At 38.4% G+C, this 17,134-nt stretch overlaps 1 protein-coding gene across 1 annotated transcript in view; it reads left to right on the forward strand.

Annotated features, from left to right (window-relative positions):
- Nucleotides 1-17,134, forward strand: part of LOC122400690 (nephrin-like) — a 109,696-nt gene that overhangs the window by 36,079 nt on the left and 56,483 nt on the right. Inside the window, exons 6-8 of the mRNA XM_043402273.1 lie at nucleotides 58-202; nucleotides 9,457-9,587; nucleotides 15,957-16,116. Coding sequence (XP_043258208.1) covers nucleotides 58-202; nucleotides 9,457-9,587; nucleotides 15,957-16,116 — 436 coding nt within the window. The remainder of the gene's footprint in view (nucleotides 1-57; nucleotides 203-9,456; nucleotides 9,588-15,956; nucleotides 16,117-17,134) is intronic.

The following is a 17,134-nucleotide window of genomic DNA, read 5'->3' on the forward strand; positions in this document are numbered from 1 at the left end:
GTCTGATTACCGAACCGTTCGGTAAACTGTTTTAAATTCATGAAAGCTATCCCGCAGACGAGCCCCGACAACAACGTCACCACGAGCACTCTCACCTTCGTGCCAAGCATCGAGGACGCTGGCAAGTTCCTCTCCTGCCGCGGTAGCGTGCCGGATATCCCGGATTCCGAGATGCAGGACGAATGGAAGCTCGTCATACTCTGTAAGTGTTCTCCCCTACGGGGTTTCATATAAATGTAAAGCCACCGTTCGCGACGAAACACGGGAACGTCTCGACGACAGGTGGCCGAACAACCGACAACGTAAATAGAATAAGCTCTTCGACGTTTTGTCGCCCGTGTCTTTGAGAACGTTCGAGTCTCTCGTGCACCTTTTTCTCGTTTACCCTTCGAATCGATAGTCGTGCACGAGACGCAGAAAATTGATCGAACGGACCAGTGTTTTCCAAAGCATGGAAAGCAAATAGTATTATACACAGGGTGTTCCGCCACCCCTGGGAAAATTTTAATGAGAGATTCTGGAGGCCAAAATAAGACGAAAATCAAGAATAGTAAATTGTTGATTGAGGCTTCGTTAAAAAGTTATTCAACAAATTATTAATAAAATTTGTCCACCTACACGAATTTTTTTCTCAAAAGTGTCTAAGAATTCGAGGGTATATCTATTGACCAAAAATCATTGTAATTGATCCCTGCAACCGAAAATAATTTTTTTAGAACGATTTGAATATTTTTTTTTCAGCCGAAAAATTTCACACCTACTCGAATTTTTTTCTCGAAAGTGGGCAGGATTTCGGGGGTATGGCTATTCACCAAAAATAATTGTAATTGACCCCTGCAACCAAAAATAATTTTTCCAGAACGATTTGAAACTTCTCAATTTTGTCGAATTTCAGGGGAATCGATCAATGTATGGTCAGACATTGTATTTTCGGTAAAGAATTTTTTCCTCGACAGTGCGTAGGATTTCGTGGGTATGTCTATTCACCAAAAATGATTGCAATAGACCCTCCCAACTGAAAATAATTTTCTCAGAACGATTTGAAATTTTTTAATGTAAATTTTTAATAACTTTTTAACGAAGCCTCAATCAGCAAATTGGTATCCTTGATTTTCGTCTTGTTTTGGTCTCCAGAATCTCCCATTTAAATTTTTCCCAGGGGTGGCCGAACACCGTGTATAAAAAATGCAGTAATCATCGGAGCTTAACGACTGGAAGCCGGGGGTCGAAACAGTTACGGGACTTTTTCAATAGATTCCGTTCGAACAATCGAAACGCAACTTTTATGGTAAAAGTTTTCACATTATAAGTTTCTATGAGAACGGATAAACAAAAGTGCTTGAAAATATAAGTTCTAGTTTCGATCAAATTTATAAGTATAAATAAAAGTCCTTGGCGCAACGAGCACAAATATTCTTGTTTGCGTCGATCGAAAGCTCTCGATACGCTTTGGAAGTCTTTATCGGTTTCGAAAGTCCTGTTTTACTATAATTGTATTATTACTGTTATTTGTTTAATGAAACTTTGCCTAATAAAATTTCTGCAAGATCGTTTCCACGAAACTTTCATTATAAAAAGCCTGAAATATCTAATCTGTTCCACAAGAACTGTTTTTAAAAAAATTCTTAAGCTGAAAGGTGTTTTCAGGTGTACTTTTTAAAGGAAAAGTATAAGTTCAGAGTTTAAAAACAAATTAACATTTTCTTGATAAACAGTTAATAATTCTATACTGTTCATAGGTTACAAAATGAAATTATAAAATAAAGGAATTTTAGGGCGACTTTGGACAATAAAAATAGTGCTTAAAAAAGTTTTATAATCTTCTGAATTTCCTGGTTGGGTGTTTTCCCTTGCAAGTCATTTTGTTTTCAATTTGAAATCATTCAATTTTGAAATAAATAATAATTCGCAACAAACAGTTGTTCCAGAGGATATAAGGGTGAAACAAAATTGTCTCGAAATTTTGCAAAGACACGAAGATTCGATCGATTTTGCGTAACAGAGGTAAATCGGTCCGATTGGTTTTCTGACGGTCGGAATTTCGAAATCCCCGATCGCGTGTATTTTTTGTTCCGTTTTCGCGGCGTCTCGTCCGCGGGTAGAAACCGGCCGCGCCGCTGTCCAATAAAAATGAAATATGGTTGATGAGCGATTTATTACGAGGCCGCACGGAACGTAATTTAATTCGCGTAATCGATAGATAGCGCGTCTAGGAGCGATTGTTTCGCGCCACGGGGCCGAAATAGGTTTTCGAAGTTTCCGCGGCGACGACGAGCGCCGGGGCTTAATGTGAAACGCGTGTCGAGAGCGTCTATTCTTCGAGTCAATTTTCCCGTTTAAGTTTATTCGGTTTAATTAAAATTTTAATTACTTCTTTCGGGACCCTTCAAAATTTCTAAACCAACGACTCAAGGTGTACTTGAGAATCTTTTCCCGAAACAACCTTTAAATAAAATTAATGCATTAAGTGCATTTGGTCATTTTGGAGGAATTTGACGACGTGGCATTTAATTTTTAGACGTTAATCTTTAACTGGTGGGATATTTCCCTTTGTTATTATATTATAATATTTGCCCCTTTGAATCGAGATTGACTCAATGCATTCTTCTTCTATCGTCGAAATAACGCGAATAGGAACGGATGCATTCTTACAATACGCGAAAGGGGATTCGACGTGAACTTTCTTAAACGTAAAGCTGTCCCTTTACGGGGCATCGAAATGGCAAAAAAACAGCAGAATCGTTCAATAGGAAAAGACGCAAACGTGAAAAGAGCCGCGTGACACGGACGGAACAGACGCGTACATCGAGGAATTTTACTTTAAATATTTGGCATCACCGCCGCCCGGGATCCAAGTATTTCTGTTCAGTTTATAGTCTTCTGGTTAGTTGCCAAGACGGCTGTCCCGGTGGAAGACAGCATATTGAAAGAACGGCGAACCGTCGTCGGACTCTTGAGTGCTGCGAGAATATTGGCGCAGCAGACAATTACAGAAGGATGATTATCGGGTATGGGGCGCGCTGTTTCGACCAAAGAAATATTCAAACACGAACGATTTAACGGGGGCAAAAAGTCACTGCACAAGTCGAACGACGCAGCTCCGGCTCCGTAAGCAGCCAAGAGAACTTTTTGTCGGAGAAATGGAACATGTTACGCTTCGGTGGAACAAACTTCTTCGTGTCTTTGCAAAATAACCTGATATTTTTATGCACATTTCTTCACCTTTCTCTGTATTTCCTTATATACGTATCCTTTATTAATACAATGTTTTCTTATATAACAAAATTTAGAGAAATTTAGTTAAAACGTGTATGCTTGACTAAAATTATATGCTTTAGAATGAATGCATCAAATTTGATAACCTGAAGTTTAATTATTAGATTTTAATCTTATCTTTTGGGATAGACATAAAAATTAATCTATTTTATATGGACTAAATTTATTCTATTCATTTTTATTCTTTTAAATAGAAAATGAATCATTTGTTTTTTTCTGATAAAGAAGGCATATAAAATTGTTTCTTTCTAAATGTGAAAGTGGTCTATATTAGTTTGACTTTTGAGAAATTCTGAGATCAATAAGGTCATATTAATGAGTCCTTTTTAACACTTTAATGATTGTTTTACCGATACGTAACAATGGTTTTTCGAGACGAGTTCGACGATCCTCGACGCCACGTTTCAAAATACAAAGTTCGCGCAGCCGATTACGGTTCATATAAAAAACCACTGGACCATACGCTCCCGTGGCGATCCGGGCGCGAAACGTGTAACGAACAAACGAATTCTTTCCAGTTTTCATAGCGGGCAGAAACGAAATTTTGGGGATCGTCAGTGACCAACGAAACGGATAAAGCGAACACGAGAGGATGTTAGTACGACTCTCACGATGCAATTGATACCAAATGAACCATGTGAAATCTGACCCAATGAAGCGTTATTTCCTATTAACTCGGAGGATTGGACAGTTCATTTTGTCCATCGTTTAACTCGGTTGGAACCTATACTGATAAACGAAACTCGATAATACTCCGTTGATAGAAAAGCAAAATACACCATCTTAACGATTAGTTAATGTTGGGCAAAATATTGCATTGTGACAGAAGTTAAACTCTATCTTGAAAGAGATTTAATGGAAAAATTTACCAGCACTTCGACTGTTGATCGTAGTACACAAAGCTGAAGAGAATATTGCTTCTATAAAGGAAAGTATTGTTAGAGAATCCAAACTTCTCAATTCCAAGCTCTCAAAAATCAGACATTTTACGTTTGGTAATATTTAAGCTAGTACATGCATACATACATTATTACGATTCATTTTTTCTCATCGATTAAAAATAAAAATGTTTTAATTTTGTATTTTATTTCATGAGATTGATAGTAAACACTCCTCTAATACGTAAACGTCGTAACTTGGTAACATAAATTGAGGTTAATAATTATGTTCAAAAACGTAGAAAAATCACACAAGCCTGAATAGTTAATAAATAGCAAGTTATTATTTTTAAAGTGGTCTGCTTTAGTTTTAATGATCCAAAATTCTCACGTGTAAAGATATGGATAAGTTCCAATGATTCTAATCATATTACTTTTTTATCATAATTCATTTTTGAACTAAATTTCATCCTTTTTATATACTTCGAATTGGTATCTATTTGATCTGCTTCCGAGTCCTCTTTTTTGAGGTAATTTGTTCTCAAAATCGGTAAGCAATAATAACTAATAACAAAGTTATCACTACAAACCATTTAAACAATGAATTTTATTTCTTTGTGAATGTTTTATCTGCTTGTTATTTATTTACATTTAAATGTACAGGTAACCCTCCTATAACACGGTAGATAGGTTCCTAGAAAATGTCGTGTTCTGTGAAACCGTGTTATATGAGACTTAGAGCCAGTACAGAAAGGGGAGTTTCCGAAAACTTATTAAAAATATATATTTTTTTTTAATTCTACATAAGCAACTTAATTTTTATGAAAAATATATGTATAACACAAAACAAAAAGTATTATTTTAATTTAAATCAACCTTAATTTAATAAATTGTAATTTGTTTATATATTTTCATGTAAAGCCACTAGAGTTCATTATTTTAAGGTAATTTAGTTTTCAAATATATTACACAAAAATCATGTTATCCAGTGCTGTAGAAGTACAGTGTTGTACAAAGGTTTTCGCAATTTTCTTATCGTGTTATAAGATGCCGTGTTGTAGGAGGGTTCTCGCAATTTATGAATCGTGTTATAGCGAAACCGTGTTATAGGACGTTGTGTTGTAGGAGGGCTACCTGTATTTCAAAATATATGTAGTCTGTTTCGTCTGTATTATATTTACTTATTTATTATTCTTGGCAGATAATTACGTAGGAAGAAATAACCAACACCCTTTTATTTATTGAATATACCGAGGAGAAGTTTAACAGAATTAAAAGCGAATATATAATACAGTATAATGAGACACGTGTTTTCTTGTGCACACCTTCTACGTGAACTTGAGATAATTCGCTTAAACAGAGTTGGAGCATCTCTTTATACATATTGTTTTCGTTCTACTTTATCGACTATGTAACAGGTGTCGCCTTCACAGGTGAGAAGATGTCGCGTATTTCAACATTTGTCTTAATTATTTTACGTTGAAAATTACGTTGAAAATACGTTGCAATGTATAAATATGACTAACATATCAATATACTCGATACACTGTGGCATCGAAAAGATAGGCGACCAACTGGAGCTCGTCTCGAACCAGAATTCATTCTAACAGGGCCAATTTTTCGCCACGAAGCGAGGTACTACTGTCCGCTCCGACAGATCCGTTTCAAATTGCACCTACCAAATCCGCACCGGACGCGAAGGTCCGGAACTCCCGTCGCGGAAGGACGCGCTCGTTTGGTTTCAAATTGAAACTCGCATCGCCCTTCGCGGAAGAAGGTGGGGGTGGGATGGAGGTCTCGGTCGAGGGTCGGAATTTTTTCAGCCGGTGGATTCTGTCAGCCCCCGGGAACCGCGTATTGGCTTCACGCTCGATCTCCGCCTCGCTATTAGCAAGAAATCCGCTCTCCCGTGACCGTTCGATATCGTTCCTCCGCTGAAAATCGAACGTTGGGAGGCGGACGATGGGAGCAAAAAAAAAAAGAGCGAAGAGAGAGATAGAAAAAAGGGGGGGAAAAACAAGAGCCGCGAAAGAGAGCAGCCGCAATATCGATTCACGACGTTCGCCGGCCCCCGGAGTCTTGCTTATGATTTCTCTCGCCCTCCCTCCCTCCCCCCGTACCGAAACGCTGCTGGTAATACGAGTCCACCGGACAAATCCGATAATTCCGCCGCAAGATTCGTGCCTGCAATAACGAGTAAATTTTTCCCTGTTCTTCCGCCCCCGTCCGTTCCTTCTTCCTGCCTCGCTATTTTCTCCCTCTTTCTCTGTCTGAAATTACCGCCCGACGCGGCTAATGGAAAAAAACGCGAAAACGAGAGGGACGGAGGAAGAGATTTTTGCCACCGCGAGAGACAGAGAGAAAGAGAGAGAGAGAGACACGAAAGGCACGGAATCGTACTTCCAGGGGCAGCGCGAAACTCTAGTGGAAAAAACGAGCGAAACGGACCGATGGGATCGTGGAACAAGGCCGGGAGAGAGAGAGATGGGAAGCATCGACCGGGCAACGGGAACGAGAGAGCGAACCGGACGAACGGAAAGAAGAAAATCGAGAAAACGAGAGAATCTTTAGCCGTGGATCGGCATGTACCATTAATTTCCGTGGAGCTGAGCTGATCTCCAGTCCTCTCCCTCTCGTTCGCTCTCCCGTTTCGCGGCGTGGTTCTCCCTCTGCTCTTCGCCGCCCTGGGACGGGGGAAAAACTTTTATATTGGACAGTAAAATCACGGCGTTAATCTCCAGCAACCGTGGCAGGAACGGGAGGTCTGCATAACACCCGTATTCGTTATATAGCCGCGACGGGGATGAGTCCGGGGGCGGGTGTCGCGATATTTGTAGGTGTAACTCGACAACAAAGAAGAGATCCCTTGGGGGGTTGGTAGCGTTAGTTTAGCCGGAGACGTTAGTTCTGCGCGACTTTGTCATTATTTTAACCGTTTTAACACGTTTGTCGAGGTACCTTTTTTCGGGGACCTTAATATTTGAAAATTCGAACGCGAATTGCTCACCAGCCTGTTTCGATGCTATTCCGGTGTTATGGATCAATTTTCTATTTATAGTAATCTTTTATTGACGTTACAAGTGACGAAATGTATGGAAAATTGACATTTTGTCATGCGAGGCTCTGTTAAAAAATAAAATGAATTTGAGTATTTATCGAATATACGTGCACTTTGCAGATTCGACACTGAAATCACTATAGTATTTTACGCAAAGCTCGAACATGTTCGTTAAAATTGAATAACAGAGAAAATTCTCAAAATGTTTAGACGCTGTAAAACATTTTAAAGGGATCAAACTACCCCCAACACAACTTAAAATTGTAATGCAATGTAGAAAGAAATTAAAACCAAACCTTAAACACTCGATTATTAATGTTTCTCCAGAAATTCTATGTGTCTGTATTTTTTAAAAATTAATTGGGTATTTATCGAATATACGAGCACTTCGTAGACTGGACGTTAAAATCACTATAGCATTTTACCTATGAAGGAACGTATACGTTGAAATTTACTGACAAGGGAAATTATCGAACCAGGAAATACAGAAAATTGTTTAAACGCTGAAAAACCATTTTAAAGGGATCAAAGTACCCCTCGAAACAACTTGAAATGGTGAATAAAAGTTTCAACTTAAATACATAATTATTAACTTTCTCCCAAAATTCTATTATGTATGTGTATCGTTTTAAAACTAATTTGGGTATTTATCGAAATGAACAAAAGAGAAAGTGAGATAGAAAATAAAATTACAGAACATTTCTGGCTACACATTATATTTTCGGTAAAGAATTTTTTTCTCGAAAGTGCATGGGATTTCGATGGTATGTCTATTGACCAAAAATGATTGTAATTGATCCCTGCAACTAAAAATAATTTTTTTTAGAACGATTTGAAAATTTTCAATTTTGCCGAAAAATTTATCTACGTATTCAATTTTTGTCTCGAAAGTGGGTAGAAATTCAGGGGTATGTCTATTAACCAAAAATGATTGTAATCGACCCCTGCAACTAAAAATAATTTTTTTAGAATGATTTGAAATGTTTTAATTTTGTCGAAAAATTTATCTACTTATTGAATTTTTTTCTCGAAAATAGGTAAGATTTCAGGAGTATGTCTATTGACCAAACATGATTGTAATCGACCTCTGTGACCAAAAATAATTTTTCCAGAACGATTTGAAATTTTTTAATTTTGCCAAAAAATTTCACCACCTACCCCCTATAGCATTGTATATATAAAGGGCGCATAGCTCGAACGTGTTCATCGAAATTGACTAACAAGGGAAATTATCCAACCAGAAAATTCAGAACATGTTTCAAACACTGACAAAGCATTTTAAAGGGATCAAACTGCCCTTTGAAACAACTTAAAATGCCAACGCAATGGAAAAAGTTTCACTTGAAATACTCAATTATTAATTTTTCTCCAGAAATTCTATTATGTATCTGTATTTCTAATCAAATCTAAAAGCCCATGGAGAAGTGGGCTCCTTTCAGCTAAACTTTCGCGTTGCCGGAAACAACACGCATGTCGGAATAGTTAGAGGTTCATTAGGACATTTATCTTAGTTTCCGCGCGTAAATTTTGCGAAGCCCTATTTCGCCTGTCCATAATAACGAGCTTGTCGAGGTGTACCTTAGCCCACGATACTTGACTTAGGATGACCAGTGTGTGGACTTTGCGGCGAAATTATTGATATCCCGCCGGTCTCGCGGCATCGGAACGTTCATCCTTGAATGAATCGCGGCCGTGGATACGTTGCGCGATTAAACCAGGGAAACGTTGGTCCAGTTTGGTTTAGCTTTCTGATCCCGAACAGATTGCCGGAGGGAACCGGCCAAGAAGGATTAACGAGCACAATTGATTTTGTTGTTGTCGGTCCGGGCAATATCGTATCGCGTGGTAGTGGGAATTTAAATTGTTTGCGTTGAGAATGTTGGCCAGTGGCGATTGTTTACCATGCAAACTCTGCTCGTACATACGTATAATAATTATTAACACGCCGACTGCACGGCGGAAAGTTCCGTCGGTTTTATTCGCGTCCACAAAAAGAAAACTTCATACGTTTATTTCGAATCAAAGAATCGTACATACATATCTGAATCTCTTCCCTCGAAGAAATCTGTGATCTGCTCAAGTCCACGTTCGCTGATCGACACTCGCGTAAAATCGCGTAAAATCGCCACACGCGCTAAGAACCACGTGCACGCGATAACTATGTTTTCTTGCACGCTGTAGGCAGGCAGCACGCGGGCAAAACCTTTGACCATTTCTTACACGCCTGTACCGTTAAACTTTCAGACAAGCCAGTGGTTACGCTCGAGCTTGGGAGCAATTTGAACTTGAGCGCAATCCGCGAGGGCACCGACGTCTACTTCGAGTGCAACATCAAGTCCAATCCCTGGGTGTACAAGGTCTCCTGGCAGCATAACGTGAGTCCATATCCCCCTCCGTTCGTGTTTGTGTTCGTGTTCACGTCGACGGCGACAACGACGACGACGACCAGCGTCGAAACGCCCGTTGCGGGCCGGATAACGAATCTGCGTGGCAGTTACCCGGGATCGATAATTTAGAACCGTGGCTGAAGCTTAATCGGGAGACGAGATAAGGGGGAGACGGGACGCGCACCTGCGACGCGGAAGTTTCCGTTTAAAATTTACATGCTGATACCGGGCGACCGGGAACTGCCGCGTAAGCGTTCTTTGAGCTAATAGCCGCCCGTATCGATAAGAAATTTATCGTCGAATTTCGGAACTGTTGACGTAACCCTGAGGAAGGCCACCGTACGACCCTCGAACCTCATCCCGCGATGGAGGGGTTCTTTGGCATAGAAATCGCCCCTGATGAGACGCTCTGGCGCGCCTATCGCCGAAACAACACTGGTACCGTGAATTGTACTTGGTTTGCGAATGATTAATCGTGGGAACAACGCGAGACTGAGGCCTAGAGACTAGGGAAGCCAGGTAGAGGCTCGAACCTTCCCCTACTCCCCGATATTCCTCGTCCTGGGTGACTCGGTTTCGAGCATGATCGGTCAAAGTCGTTGAAATAAACTCTGAGTGTTGTAAACAGAGTTTAGAGAATTGGTGTCTCCCGGCAGTTCTTGGAACTGGCTTTCCCGCTTGTCAACAGCGGCCAAGTATGTTTTTGTTCTCAAGCCTGTGAGACATCGACGTGTTATGCGTCTCTTTCCTTTTTATTTCAGCATTTGAAACCTCTGAGGAGGTCTATTTCAGCTTAAATAAGATCTCTATATACGTAGTGAGATCCACGAAAATATTCGGACACTAAGATATGTTTGAACGAATCGCTTAGTATAGCTGACTTTTTTTTTAGTGATGAGACATTTATTCAAGTTAATAATGAAAATTTTACAGGTTTGCACCTCACTGTTTCCTTTTTTATTTCATTTGTAAAAATCTGCACATACTTTTTAGCCAACCCAATATGTTAAGGGACAATAATCGTTTTAGTTTGATTCTGAATCAATTTGTCTCTTTGGATGTCGTAGAGATTACATCACTACTATTATTGAGGAATATCAAGGAGTTAAGAATGTATCGTAATAGATGAGTTTACAATTAACACTAAACCTACCGGCATTTCACGTATACTCATTCCTAACATGACCAGTCAAACGACCAGTCTTTCTTTTCCTCATTTACGAGGCAACGTACTTATCATTTTTCCATTATATGAACAGAAAGTTGTTTTATATCCTTCTCTTTTACGCCAAAAAATTTTTTAATTTTCATCCGATAGAAGATGAAACGCCCTTGAAAACGAATTTTGTTCCAAGTGGATACCGTAGTTAGTTCTAGAGAAAACAATTATTTAAAAAAAAGTACTGGCTAGTAATTACACAAACATCCTGTATTTAAATTTAAATTAATTTTCAATCAAATAAACAATTTATGATACAGTTTTATCGTACACTAGTCGTACGATCAGTAGGAATTGCTGACACTTCTTTGGATATTTAGAGTCAAAATAAACTTCAAAATAAACATGGAAGACAGCATAAATTATAGTAGTTGGTATAGTCATTGGATAGGGGATGAAATGCCCTTTAAAATGAGCGTTTGTACGAGTCGATAGCTTTATTAGTTCCGGAGATATAGCGATTTTAGTTTCAAGTCGATGCGGTGGCTAGTTCCGGGTCCGAAGCGTTTGTTTACATTCTTACTACGGCCTTCTCAAGGTCGTTGACCGCACGTGCTCGTAGTAAGTAGGTCACGCGACCACTCGGTCACGAGTCACGTACGAGAAAGAGAGGTCCGGGGCGACGCGTCAGACGGAGACAGAGACAGTCGAATTAAGAAAAATTACCTTTTACATAAATTACGATATCTCGAAAACGGAAAGTCCGATCGACAAAATTCAAAAACCATTTTAAAGGGGAGCCCTTGCCACTGCTAACGATGGCTTAATTATTAATAAAACTTTAGTAGTTCAGAAACTGCACGCCTCTAAAGTTTTGTGATTTTTAATACACGTTAATAGGCTATTGTACGTAAGACGGACCGAAAGATAGTGGAAATTAAATAATTGTGTAACGATTTAACTATTTTAATACGCGTTGTAAGACTGTTCTAAAACAGTGGAAACTGAAGATTCTCTCCTTTCGTCTTTGTTATACGAGGCTAACCAGAATTTGATACCAAATTTTGTCCAGTTCAAATATACAGCATTCGACCGGTCAGATGAAAACAAACAATAAGAATAGATGTGAATATTGTAAAATTCATTGTACGTATTTTATAAGAAAAGTCGTGAAGTTAAATGGCGTTAAAATAATATTGTGTGTTAGAAATTCTAATCGAAATTTTTAAAACGGTCATATGACCGGTCGCGGTAAGTTTAGTGTTAATATTTGTCGAGCCTTCCTTCGTTGTTTTAATCTGCTCGCCGGCAACGAAGTAGGTTCCGCATATTACGAAATACCCTGCATAATGGGGAAAATGGAGTCAATTCTCTGCCGGCTGATACTATGAGCCGATAGTGCGGGTCACAATCGGTTTTGAACTGCCGGCGATCACGGGGACAGATTTGTTTAAGGATTACCGACGAGCGGGTCCCACGTTCAATATTAATCTGTTTGATATTGACGCGTGCAGTTCGCCGCGAGTTTCTGATGGATCACAAACACTGGACGCCACGTCCAACCACTCTCCATGTTCTTAGCGAGCGTATATTTTATTTTCGATAATGTTTTCTGGCAAAAGATTGCACGTTTTTGAACATCTCGCGCGTACATTTTCGTTCGATGAACTTTATCACGTTCTATTTCTTTTTGGCGCAAATTAAATTTTTCGACATGGCCATCTTATTTTATGAATTTGTTGGAATTAAAATGCTGAATAGAATTAGTTCGCGATGAATCGTTTTTATCAAGAATTAAAAGAACAATGTTCGAAACTAGGAAACGTAAAATTTTATTTTTAGTGCTAGTCGAGTTCCTCTGATAACGTAATTCCGATCGTTCCCTTAACAATAAAAATAGTACGAGTGAACAAGCAAACATCGTTCTGTCCATCCGCAATAAAGAATTCTCAAGTTAATACAACAATCCACCGAGAGTCTCTGGTGGGCCACAAACGCGGGGTAAACTTCATCCAACCGCTCTGAATATTTTCCTCGTATTTTGTTTTAGAGAAAATTTTCTCATGGGAGATCGTACGGTTTCGAATATCCCGCGCTACGGAAGATTTTATGTTTTATTTGATTTGTGGGCGGCGGTACCAAGGGAACGTTAATTCTACTTTCTGTTTACCTATGGAACGATTCAAACGTGTCCATGCTGTACCGTACATCTGCAACTGATACCTCTCCAGTTATTGGAGCTTTATTTAATTATTAATAATTATTTACCACAGAAGGTCTGTTTTATTCTGAAGTGTTCATGAATTTTTCAATGTGAATTGCAATTACTTATTATTTTAATTTCATTTTCAAATACTCGAAACTTCAAAATTAAAATTGAATTAATTAATTACGGTTTGAGGATCCTGGGGAACCTTTTTTCTTTTATTTATTTGTTTATTTCAATATCAAAAAAAAATAATAACAGAGAAAGAACGTATATTACATAATTTGTTAATTACTAATCAGATAAATAAAGGACGGTACGTATGCTTGGAAATTGAGCTGTTCCAAAGTGTTACATAAAACGAGAATCTCCGACATCTCCATGAATACAAATACGATATGCGCGAGCCCGTTTCGAGTTATCGTATAATGTTTAATAAAAGAGGCGACCGTGTGCACAGAAACAACAGAGATCCGCCGAAAGGGACAAACATAGTAAAACGTGACTCACTGTCTCGCGATGCAATCTGTAAATGAACGAGTTTCTCATGAATAAAACATAAAAAAAAAAAAAAGAAAAAAAGTATCCAAGGTTACAACGTTTGACGGAATACGCCGCGCAACGCCGCGAAAATACCGTGAGCCCGAATGTTCTTACTTCTTTAAATTTTATGGCTCTTTTTTTCGTGAATTATCGTCATTAACTCTAAGCGGGCGCACGGTCGAGATATCCCGACACTAAACTTTTACCGTTCTGTTTTTAATGATTTAATAAAACTTTGAATTTCATGGCTCCGACGAGAAACGAGAAAAACGTATATCTTATTCGTTAGCGTGTTTTATCGTGAATGTTTTAAAATGTACGAACTCCGACATCACGTTTGGTATCGTGCCTCCCTTTGAGGCTGTCGCGTTCCAAACGAGCTCAAACGAAAGTAAATGTACACGCGGTAATTCGACTAAATTTTGGATTTCGAATATTTCATGGGTATTCAAATATCATTATTCGAGTATTCGATGATATTGGACGTGGTCCCAATTATTAATTATTTGTATTTGTTTCACTAGTTTTAATGATAATACTTATTCCAGATTACAGCAAACACCAACACCTTTAACAAGATTGTATATGTGAATTGTACAGGGTGTCTCAACTTTTATTGGTGAAATTTTATCAGTCTATGGGTCTGAACGATAAAAAAGCGATTAACGTGGTCCCTTGTCAGCCAGGTCGGCGCGTTTCGTCGAAACTTTACAACCGGACGATGGCTTTAAACAAATATAATTTCGCCCGGTGTGATTACGGATCTCTTTCATCGCACGGGAAAGAGATTTATTTTAAGCGAATGCAGACGCCGTACCTTTGTGCCCGGTATATTGCACGAGTTCCATAAATATTTCTCCTCGCGCCTCGGATCATAATGTCATTGTACTCGCGGAAACGTCCCGGACGAAAGTCTTTGTCGATTCTTCGTTTGATTCGACCGGAACGGGACGGGACATTTCTACTTTTCCCGCCAGTGTGTTTCGAGGGAATTCAAAGGAGCTTTCCGACGCTCCAAAGAGAAGAAAACGGAAGACGCTGTCGCGCCGTAACGCCGCGGCCGTTGAGAAATTGAAAAACTGTCGGCGACCCTTCATCTTTTTTCCGCGAACTTCCTTTCTTCTTTATCGCGAGAGGACAATCCACGGAAATGGCCATTTTTGATACTCGCCGGGAATGACAAATTTTTACGCAATTTGCGTTCGCGCGTTCTAATCATGCTTTCTCGATTTTTTAATTTTCAACGGTGAAAGGAGGACACACGTTATACAGGGTGTTCGGTCAACCCTGGGAAAAATTTAAATGGGAGATTCTAGAGACCAAAATAAGACGGAAATCAAGAATACTAATTTGTTGATTGATGCTTCGTTAAAAAGTTATTAATGTTTAAAGTTCCGCCTGTAGAACGGCAATCTGCGAACACAGGCGAATTTTTTTCTTAAAAATGCCTAAGAATTCAGGGGTATGTCTATTCACCAAAAATAATTGAAATTCACCCCTGCAACAGAAAATAATTTTTTTAGAAAGATTTGAAAAATTTTTTTCATCCGAAAAATTTCTCACCTACTCGAATTTTTTTCTCTAAAGTGGATAGGATTTCGAGGGTATATGTATTCACCAAAAATGATTATAATTGTCTCGTGCAACAGAAAATAATTTTTTTAGAATGATTTGAAACTTTTCAATTTTGCCGAATTTCAGGGGAATTATCATTCATGGTCAGACATTGTATTTTCGGTAAAAAATTTTTTTCTCGAAAGTGCGTCGAATTTCGAGGGTATGTCTATTGAACAAAAATGATTGTAATGGACCCTTGCAACAGAAAATAATTTTTTCCAGAATGATTGGAAATTTTTTAATAACTTTTTAACGAAACCTCAATCAAGAAATTGCTATTCTTGATTTTCGTCTTATTTTGGCCTGTAGAATCTGCTGTTAAAATTTTTCCCAGGGGTGCTCGAACACCCTATGCATGTAAAGGAATGCTTCGTATTTTGTATAAAACACATTACACACGAAATTTAAAACGAGGTCCCACGTTATGTAGGAATGCTTCGTATTTTATATAAAACACGTTACATACGAAATTTTAAATTGGAAATATTTATTTTAATTATGTATAAAACCACCCCTAAAAGATGTTACAATCCTTGGATATCGTTAGGAATAGCAAGGGGAATAATCGATATTCTTGTATTGAGCGCAGAGTTAGTCGAATTTTATTCAAAAATTTACGAACGAAAAATTATTGTCCGTGAATGAAATTTGCTCGACTCTGTCGCTGAAATATCTGGGCGCAATTCTGCTCGTATGTATGTTAGATTTCGGAATTCCCTATCGGGAAAATCGAGAGAAACGGAAGGTTTGAACGATCCGTCGTCGTCGTCGCTCGTTGGGAGCACACCGTTACGCTCAGGGATGCGAATATATTTTGATTTTGCGTTCACAGGGCAATTCGTTGTTTCATAATGCAGCGACCGGTACGATAATCAGTAGCCAAAGCCTGGTGCTGCAAAGCGTGACCCGCAGCAGAGCCGGGATCTACACTTGCATCGGTAACAACGAGGAAGGCGAAGGGGAGAGCAACCCCCTAAATCTAGACATCAAATGTGAGTACATTGCCTATTTGTTTCTGGACGAGTTCGTAGCTATTGATACAGGTGCACAGATTACGCGGTATGCATTCGATTTAAATGCACAGAGTGTCCAATCTCGTTCGATCCGACCAACTATGGTTGAAATTATCTGCGATACCGGGTTATCTAATACTATGAAACGAATCGAGACGTCTCGACTAGATTCGTATTTTCAATCTACGAGTTTCACACGTTTCAAAATATATTAATCAAATTATTATTTAATTTCCAGTCTAAAAATATATTTCAATATAGAAATATTTTTTAATATTGAAATATTTTTAGCAAACCTCCCTGACTAGAAATTAAATTATATTTTGTTTTATACATTTTAGAACTGCCATTTAAAATAGAGGAATATTATTTCAAATATTTGAATTCAATATTAATGGATGCATATTTTTTTATTTGAACTCGTTATTTGAGAAAACAATACACGAAAGTAAATATGGAAAAGTTAACTCCCACGGACCTTCTTGAGATTTTCTTTTTATTTAATGGTATTTGAATATCATTGGCTTTCAAGCAAAGCTATCTCGGTGCACACGAAAAATCCCATAGAATACACTGTTTTTTATTACTTTCAAGCATTTCAGTTTTCATGAATTTGTATGAAAATGTTAATACGGAATTTAAGTACAAAAATTACTTTACAAACACATATACAGGGTGTTCGACCACCCCTGGTCGACAGAGCAAAATAAGATGAAAATCAAGGATACTAATTTGTTGATTGAGGCTTCATTAAAACTATCATATTTTCGGTAAAGAATTTTTTTCTCGAAAGTACGTAGGATTTCGGGGGTATGTGTATTCACCAAAAATAATTGCAACTAACCCCCGCAACCAAAAATAATTTTTTCAGAATGATTTGAAATTTTTTAATTTTGTCGAAAAAATTGTCCACCTTCTCGAATTTTTTTCTCGAAAATGCGTGGGATTTCGTTGGTATGTCTATTGACCAAAAATGATTGTAATTGACCCCCGCAAT

Source organism: Colletes gigas, unplaced genomic scaffold, assembly GCF_013123115.1.
Source record: "Colletes gigas isolate AHSC1104 unplaced genomic scaffold, ASM1312311v1 Colletes_gigas_Sc00019, whole genome shotgun sequence".
Classification (NCBI taxonomy): domain Eukaryota; kingdom Metazoa; phylum Arthropoda; class Insecta; order Hymenoptera; family Colletidae; genus Colletes; species Colletes gigas.